Genomic DNA, 10,000 nt, shown 5'->3' with positions numbered 1-10,000 from the left:
AATTAGCAACATTTTTTTCTTTTCTTTTTTTCACAGGGAGGAAAAAGAAAACAGACTTCAAATAAATGCAATCATAATGACTGAAACTAAATATAAATAATTCAATACCACATTAAATATAAATAATTCATGCACCACTATTGACAACTGTTTCCACAACCATATATAAAGAATCCCAGGTTATTCCAATTAAACACAGTTTCACCAAGACCCCCTCCTTAGTCAATATATTCTCTCTAAAAACAGATTACACTTGCCCATCCACTTTTCTTTCAGGCAGGTAATGTTTCCCTATTGTCCTTGCTACAGACCTGCCACCCTTAATGCTCAACCAGAAAACAAAGAAATACTAATTACTATTCTTAGTTGGTTGTTTCTCAAATTGTTCTATATAATAATGACACATTTGAGGGTATCTATGCTCAAGGTGACTTCCACACATTTATGATATTCTTAAATATGGTATACCTGTAAAAAGCATTCTTCAAACATAAAATACTCAGTTTTGTCTTCCTCTTTCCATTGCAAAATCACATTGCTATATGCTACATCATAAGCAATTACACTTCCACAGACATACAGGAAAGACTCTTTATGTTTGTCTGACTGTATGTGTACTTTGTTTATTTCATTGAACACAAGCTTCCTTTAGCAACCCAAAATTGCTGTTCTGTTCAACATGAAACCCAATGGCACAAGATATCAAAAATTCAAAGCAACCACATATTTCCAACGAAAATAATATACTTGAAAAGTATGAAGCAAAAAACAAAAATCATCAGTATAAATTTCCCTCAATGGAAGTTAATTCACCCCAAAACTACAATCAATACTGAAGCACCTACCACACAAGCAGATTTATACCTATCTGAGCTCTCACTGACTGATAGTGTGCCATCCCAATAGCACACATACAGTACACTTCAAGAGTCAATGTGAAAAATATTATAAAAATGACAAGTCCCTTTTGGAACAACATACTGCTTTTTGCTACACTGCTTTACTCAATGCAGAGTAGTGAATTAAATAATGACATTTCATTTCTAGTAATTTCTACTCTTGGAGGTACAATTCAAAGAATAACTATGAAGCAATGGTTTCATGAAATAAAAGGGCAGAATCAAAGCAACAAACTAAATGGAACATTTGCTTTCTTTACAATGTATCTTAAATACTGTGATATCCACAATAATATATTTTTTCAAATATGAATATGTGATGGAGCATGATACATATAAGACAGTGAAAAAATGGTGAATAATCTGCTAGTGATAGGTGTTTCAAAAGCCTTCCAAAATATAAACAAAAAACAAAAACAAAAAATGAAAGCTCCTAAAACTTCTAAGGCTAACTAACTAATAAGACTAAATCTAGCAAAACAACGCAAAAAATCACTAAGAACCCTTATGCCATTTACAAAATTATATGATGTGCAAGACTTACTTGTGATTTGCAGTAATACCATCACTTGTTCTTGTCTCATTTTCTGACTGCTCAACCACAATGGAAGGTTGCCGAGTATTATGGTACTTGTGTCTAACACGTTCAGAATCTGTGTTGTCTTCAATATCTGCATCACTAATCTCTGCGGAATGTCATTACAAAAGATATTACAACTTGAACATAAGTGAATAAGTGATACAAGGAGTAAAACATTTGCAAATAGAACACAATAGTTAAATATCAAGCAGGACAATCCATTACTCAAAACACACAAATCACAAGAAAATGCCTAGAAACTTTATTCCATGTTTTTACTGACCATTCTTCCTACTGATGGTCAAGGGGATCGTCTGCTTTTTTCTTTTTTTTATTTCTCTTACCGATTTTGATAAAAATTACAACCTTCTATATAGACCCTAGTGACATCTCAGATATCAAGCTTTCTTTTTAATTGCCTGAAAACTTTTTTTTAGTTACAGTAAAAAAAAAAAGACAAACAGTGAAAATTCTAAAAAATCCAAACAAAAATTACACAGGCATTCTGATATTTTTTTTAAACAGATTCATCCAAAGTCTTGAGAATATTTCGGTTTTGACAGTTTTTTTATTTTGTGTGGGAAATATTTTACCCAAGTGATTTATAGGAATCCAAGAAAAGCGTTATTTTCTTTATATGTCACTTTTACAAGAAGCAGAGGGAAAATTTTTTAAAAACTGTCACACATGTTCTCCAGATATTTCATTTATCTACAAAATAAGCCATCACATGTACATTTTGGACAAAATATTAAGTGTTCGAGGCCAAAATCGGAATACTTTGGAAATAATGGTCAATGAAGTTTCTTTTTACTTTCCATCATTTTTTAAATATGAACAATAATAGACAGAGGAATAATCTTCTTACAACATAATCATCTATCATCTACATGCAGTCTGAAGTCATGCACAAAATCCCAGAGTGTAATAAAGTTGTTCAAACATTGTAATGTGGAGACAGGGTCCCACTGATTTGGGCCTGAAACTCTTTGGAAATGCATATACCTCAAAATCAGTAAGCTGGAATATTTTGGCTAAAAAATTGGTAGACGATCCCCTTAAGCAAAAATTCATGAACAACCTTTATATAAAGAGGGTCACTTTTTTGGGTATAAAATAAGTATGAAACTCAAACACAAGGTGCAAATGCAAGCATCTTTGGAAATTATTACTTGACTAGAACACATGGGTACAGGCAGTAGCATCAGGAATGAGGGGTAAAGGGAACAACTGTCCCAGGGCCCTAGGGGGCCCACAAAATTTATTTACTTCTATTATCTTTACTGGATACTTGCCTTGGTCCACACAATCAACTGAAATGACAATACTAATTTTTCTTGAAAACTAGCATTCAGAACAAACAAAATTTCTAATTCAATTTCATGAGAGGATTGTCTTTCTCCATTACATTTACTATCTCCATCATCCATCTAAAAGATTAACACCTTTGCTTGAATAAATTTATAATCAATGAATATATAATGTAGAAGCCTTCATCTCACATTGTAAATGAGTAGAAATCCTCTCCAACATCAAGACCCATAAATTACAAATAAAAATATTTTCTTTGGAAAGAACACAAAAGTCGTCATATCAGACCAACACCCATGAATTACCCTGGGGCCCAGCCCAGTCTCGACACCCCTGGGTATAGATATTAGCCATTTTCTCAAATCAAAACTTTCCAAATAACCTCTTCTAAAGGAATACCCTTGATAACTACAGCCAAGACCTGGAGATGGAAAAGCATACCAACACATAATATAGGCCATATTCTTTGGAGAAACCATTCACCGAATACAAGTGAAATGCGCTACTGATATATATGAAATTATTTAATGCTTTACGATATCTGTGGATAAATCATATCTAAAAAGAGAATGTAAGAAGCTAAACTAATAACAATAATATTTTACTATAAAAAGCAAAATAGTACTGAGTGCAGTGCAGTAGATCTAGTGAGGTTTAATCATACAATACAGGCATTTGTCACACATTCATACATTTGAAATTTTAATGTAAAATTATCTTATTACCTCCCAGTAACCTCAAATTTAACTTTGCAAAGTAATCCACCAGCACATACCTGACAACACGTATAAAAAAAAAAATTGTGATTATTTACTTACCTGTGGAAGACTTTTTCTTGGAACTGGCAATGTCACTATCGTTGTCCTTAACCTCATTGTCTGTCTCTTCTGATTCATCCTCATCCTCATCATCATCATCCTCATCATCATCATCCTCATCACTTTCTTCTTCATCAGCAGCTTTGGACTTATCATCTTTGCATTTATCCGTCTTTTCCTTAGTCTCCTCAGTCTCTCTCTTTGTTTTACCTTCCACATTCCCCTCAGCTGCATTATTTTTGTTCCCAGATGCTTCCTCTTCCTCATCGTCTTCCTGATCATACTCAGAGTCTTCATCGCTCTCCTCCTCGTCGCTATCCTTCTCCTGTCTATTGATTCTTCGCGCTTCCATCAGCTGTCTGAACTTAAAACTTTCTCCTCTCAAAATACCAGTTGTCTTCGCTCCCTTAGCCTTCTGCTCTTCCTCCAATTTTGTGATTTCCTCCAATTCTTCTGGACGTCGTTTCTCAGTCATTCGCCTCTTCATCTTCTCACTTTGTACCGTCTTTTTGCCTTGTTCTTCCTCCTGGTCTTCAGTGTTAGCACGAATGCAAGCTGGTGCAAGGCCCCCTCCTTTGGCACGCCCCTTTGTCTTACGAGCCTTTTTCTCCTCTTTCTTCTTCTTCTTTTGCTGGTGCTTGGAAACATTGTTGTTGCTGGACTGTCTCCCAAAGCAGTCTAGTAAGCTTTCATCATCTGAAGGTGATGTTTTCTTTGGTTTACCCTACAAGTAAGGCACATTAGTTTCAGTAAGCTTCTGAGGGATAAATATTAGCATTTCAAGTCAAAATCTGTTGCCATATGAAAAAAATTATACCACTTTTGAGCAAATCAATCATTATATTAACAACCAGAAGTAAACTAGGAATATCTAAATTCCTACTGTAAAGTCACAGCATCAGTAACATGGCAAAGATGGTGCATATTTTAAAAATTAAGATAATATTTTCATTAGAATGACTTCCACTTAACAAAAAGATTCATTACAACTTATGTAATGAAATGAAAATCCAGCACTTACCTTTTCTTCATTAATGGGGAGAGAAAGATCCATGAATGGCTCAAACACTTGTGATGACCAGTGGCACTCTTCACAAAAGACTGCAAAGGAAAAAATGTAAAGTAAGCCTAATCAGATTTATTGTATAAAGTACTTGAAATTTCTGAAAACCATATGAGGAAAAAGTTGCTCCTTCCAACCTACATAGGAAAAGGCCCTTCTCACACTCAAAATGAGAGATAAAAAAGAGCCAAACGTACCATAATTGCCATATTAATTCACCTGTGCTGATAAGATGTCCTCCAAAGATATGGTCAACCAAGGTATGAGTTGCCTGCTTGCCATAGCCCTTGATCATGGTCTTGAGCCGTGGACTCACAGTGTTAGGATCAGTCTTCTCTGACAGAGCAAAGGCCTTGAGAATGGCCCTCTTTGCTCGTAGGATTTCCTCATTACGTATAGCATCCAGGAGGCAACGAAGGAGTTCGTGGGCATCTTGCTGTTCATATCCTTGGAACTGTGTGCTTTTCTTGCATATCTGCATTAAGAGAGATTTTCAATAAGCTACTGGAATACCTCTAATCATTCATAAATATTTTATATATTAATGAGACTAAAATCAAAAAGGAAAGAACTGTCTTTGATTCTAGCTTATGGAGTTTACAATGAAAACTGAAGTAAATCAAATAAGGAGCCAATTTTTTTTTTAATGGAACAACAGCTACCAAGATAAAAAAAAGTCTGAGACAGAAGCATCATACACTGAAACAAAAGTATTGTAGAACACTAATTTCAAAAATACATCTAAAGTTTTAAATTGATATTTCTTCAATCACATATCTAAATATTCAATACATACATCACTAAATTAAGTTTTAATTCCTTTAACACTGCCATTTCTCATGGTGTTATATCAAAAATATAATTATCAATAACAAAAGCAGTACTGATTATAATTACTTAAAAAAGAAAATTGATGATGATGAAGATGATGATGCAATAAAAGTATTCACACTTGAAGAATTACATCAAAATCAACTCTTTCTCAAGTACATTGCTAACATCCGTACACATGACCTCATTGGCAGAGGCAACAAAGATAATGAAAATAATAATAAGTGAACTCTGTTACCAAGGAAATACGTATAACTGATGCAATCCTATAAAAAATTATCATTATAATTAATCATATTGATAATTATCATTATCATTATCATTATTACCATATAACCATTCACTTTATCACCATCATTACTATTATCATCACCACTGCTATTATCACTATTACTATCACTATTACTATCACTATTACTATTACTATTACTAATACTAATACTAATACTATTACCATCATTATCATTATTATTATCATGACTATTCTCATTATCATCATCATCACCACTACCATCACCACCATCACCATCATCATTGTTATCATTATCATTACCATCATTATCACATCACGTCATGAAAAATTTTGGCTTGAGGGGCGGGCAACATAAACAGGTAGTCATGGGAAGATCTGGTTGTGGGCCAGAGTGGCACAAACTTGCCCTCATGAGCATTTCGGCTGAGGGCCAGGGTGACGGGAATGACTCGCATCGAGTTCACAAAACTCTTGGAGGTGTTTAAGAAGGGGCTTTTACATAATTCCCATCAATAATTGAGTGTGGAATGTATCATCCATGAGCCAAGTTTGGAGCCAGGGAGGATACTATTTTCAGAATACTATATCTGGCTGCTGTGACCATAGCACAGATTGCATTACAGAAAATTAAAAATTACGAAAAAAAAAATCTTACTTATTGTATTTATTATTGCACTGAGTTACGGACTACCTAGAGATAATACGGAGTTTGTAAAAGGAAAACATTCTGGTACAATCTGGATAAAGCAAATCAAATGACAAATATAGACATTAGGAAATGACAAAAAAGTTAAAAACACTTAAAAAGAAAAAGAAAAATAACACTGATAGGGAAGGCATGAAGTCGCGTCACCACACACGAGTGTTCATGGGTGCCCGACCTACAGGCCCATAATGCTCATATTTTGGGCCACACCATGGCAATGAAGCATCTGGATCCAATGGGTTAATATCATCATTATTATTATCATTATCAGTATTATCATAATTATCACCATTATTATCAAAATTATCATCATCATCATGTTCACAGAATATGCCTATGAAAATGAACATGAACATCCGGTTGCAATGGTTACATGAGTGGCCAGCATCCCGGGAGTGTAGCACATAGGCTGGGCGCGCACAAACACCCATGAGCGGTGACAAGACTCTGTGCCTCCCCTTTGAGAAGTTATTTTGTGAAAACATTTTAAGCTTCATTGCCATTTTCCAATGTCCATTTTTGTCTTTTGATTTGCTTTTTCCAGATGGTAATTACATTTGGTTATTAGTGTCATATATCTCACTTTATGGTAATTTTCTATTTTACGTAATACAACCTGTGCCGCCAGTCTCAGCACCCAGGAATACAGTGCGCAGCATGGAAATGGCATCCTCTCTGGAGCCAGAGCTCTAACAGTCACTACTTACACATGTTACATTCCACATTCGTTCATCGATGAGAATAATGCTAAAGCCCCCTTCTAAATGCCAAATGAGTCTAATCACACTCCAAGAGGTTTATGCACTCATATCTTTTCCGTCACCCTGGCCTTTGCTCTTGACGCTTTGTTCACGTCACCCGTGTAGCTGTCCAAGTTTTTCCTTGACATGATTGCAATGTCATCCCAATCCAGGGGGTTAACATTAACATTAACATGAACATGAACATGAGCATGTACATCATCATCATTATCATTATTATTATTATCATAATATTTATTTTTATAATCATTATCATTATCATAATATCTATTTTCATAATTATTATCATTATCATAATATCTATTTTTATAATCATTATCATCATCATAATATTTATTTCTATAATCATTATCATCATCATCATCATTGTCAATATTATTATGATCATTTTTATCATCATTATCATTATCATAATTATGACAATTATCCTAACTATTATCATCATCAACATTTTCAATATCATTATCACTAATATCCCTATTATGATTATCATCATTATCATTAACATAATTCATATCAATATCATTATTCCTATAATAAAAACAAGAACAATAATTGAAAAAAAAAGCATACCCTCTGAATTTTCTCTAAACATCTTACACACATAATGTGCAATATATACATCACTTACTGTGGAATCCGTTCCGTGCAACTGCCAAAAAAATGCCCATTTAAATTAGAAAAAAAATAAAACCTATAAAAGAAGCCCTCTTAAGAAATGAAAATGTCAAATAATAGTTAAAAATAAATCTTCAACAATACAACTTAGAGAATAAACATGGAAATATAGCATTGCCAAAATAAGATGTGATCAGATGCAGAATATACAGAAGAGAATAGTAAGCTAAAGAGGGTGACTGTAGTTTGAAACTTGATCATATCTTCAGAAAAAAGGAAATCCAGTGTGACTTTCTATAATACCTTGTCTGACTGCAATCCTTCCCTTTTTACCTTCCCTATACTAGCTTATTTATACAAGTACCACGGCAATTACTATGGAACAACAGGAAGAAATTGCTGCTTTTTATATTTCCTAGAACATCTTCGTGAAGTCATTCATTTAAAGAGGGAAACAGCAAGATGTTCTAATTATTTCCAATGTCATATGAATGGCTATGATGCATTTTTTAGTGTCCACTATCTTCAAAAACATTTTTAATAAATACAAATTCAAGACACAAAACAATGGAAATGCTAAGTACTTTTTTAGTCTCCAATAAATCCTTCTTTAGCAAGAAAGCTCAATCAATTATCACGGTAAATGAATTATAAAAGCACAATGAGTTGTTCCCTCAAGACTTTAAGCTTCTAGAAGCAGCTGGACCATAGATATATCATACCATTGAAAGGAAAGTTGTTTATTCAATCATTCATCATGAAGGAGAATAATAAAAGCAATTTCTGTTTTGTACATAGAAATACAAATATGCCATGCAAAATTGAATAAAAAAGTATCACATATACACGAAAAAAGCTATCTGCATGCTAGAAAGCAAAATGAAACCATCACTCACTTGACCAAACAAGTGTCCTGGATTTAGAACACCATTCTTGCCAACAGAATGCATATCTTTCAGGAAAGCTGCAGTTGCCAAAGTCAGCCCTCCTCCCTCAGGAAGAATCAAATCAAGAGGTTTCTGGAAAGCAAGGGTAATATAACAATTTCTATTAAGAAAAAACTGCCACATAACACCTTTTTTATTAGTTCCTGACATATACAAGTTACTTAAGAAAAGTAAACAAAAAATAGGGATATCCAAGCAATAATAAAAGAAAATAGATGTAAATGAAAGAAGTTGATACATTCATAAACTGGCTTGGAATTAATCAAATCTTAGTTTACAGACAATGTAAGTTTTAGATAAAACCAGAATTCTACCATGAGGTGGAAAAATATAACAATAGCAGTCATAAAGCAAAGAACCATACACACCAGTTCCACATCCTCTTCATTTTCATTCAAAGGTATTTTTTCTTTTTTCTTCTGCTGAATTCTGCCATTCTCAGTGATCTGTGATTTTTTAGGATCATCGAGAGATGACTTTGCCTGTCCAGGTAGATACACTCTTTGGCCACTCTGACACTGTACATCTAGAAGCTGTGTCAGGAAGTGTGTCTGTGCCAAGCACTGCATTACTGAGTTGAAGAAACAGGTGTTGCCTAGATTGCTAAGACCCTAAAAAGAAGCAAATAATTAGATCATCCTAAACAATTACTTTTTCACAAACAAAATAAGGTTCTTGAGACATATCATGTTTTTTTTCAGCAAATTAATAATCAAGCAGATATTTTTGTCAGTTTGTTCTTTAACACTAACCTTTAAAATATTATCTGTACTTTCCACCACCTCTATACAACTTAATCAAATATGAAATCTTTCAAATCATACCTTTACTTTAGGCAGAGATGCCAGAACACTCGCTTGAGCATTTCGTTGATTTTTTGCGGCTTTAGAGTTGTCATCGAAAGAAGAAACAGTTCCTTTTGTAACAGTCACCGTTCCAGATTCATTCCCAGAGATATATGAAGGTTTATCTGCAACATCATATATTGATAATTATAAGAATCCCACCAGTACAAAATGATTATAAAGTCATACACTAAATAAAGAAATATATATCAAAACATCATCTTTCCTGTATAGAAAAAACGTACTTGAGACAGGTTGTGACATATCTGCACGGTGTGGTGCCATATCTTTTTGTCGTTTAATATATTCTACAATTTCGTGAAGTTTCTTGGAACTAGTCTGGTGTACTTCTGAGTCACAATCATAAC

At 33.8% G+C, this 10,000-nt stretch overlaps 1 protein-coding gene across 1 annotated transcript in view; it reads right to left on the bottom strand.

Moving 5' to 3' along the window:
- Window positions 1–10,000, bottom strand: part of Usp16-45 (ubiquitin specific protease 16/45) — a gene marked incomplete in the record, with an annotated part of 60,946 nt that overhangs the window by 33,877 nt on the left and 17,069 nt on the right. Inside the window, 8 exon segments of the mRNA XM_070143733.1 lie at window positions 1,444–1,585; window positions 3,609–4,332; window positions 4,630–4,709; window positions 4,891–5,146; window positions 8,737–8,859; window positions 9,156–9,398; window positions 9,612–9,757; window positions 9,878–10,000. The exon segment at window positions 9,878–10,000 is cut by the window's right edge and continues 2 nt beyond it. Of these exon segments, the coding sequence (XP_069999834.1) occupies window positions 1,444–1,585; window positions 3,609–4,332; window positions 4,630–4,709; window positions 4,891–5,146; window positions 8,737–8,859; window positions 9,156–9,398; window positions 9,612–9,757; window positions 9,878–10,000 (1,837 nt within the window).

The sequence above is a fragment of the Penaeus vannamei genome, chromosome 31 (assembly GCF_042767895.1).
Source record: "Penaeus vannamei isolate JL-2024 chromosome 31, ASM4276789v1, whole genome shotgun sequence".
Taxonomy (NCBI): domain Eukaryota; kingdom Metazoa; phylum Arthropoda; class Malacostraca; order Decapoda; family Penaeidae; genus Penaeus; species Penaeus vannamei.
Note: the sequence above shows the minus strand (reverse complement) of the source record. Positions and strands in the feature narration are given on the sequence as shown.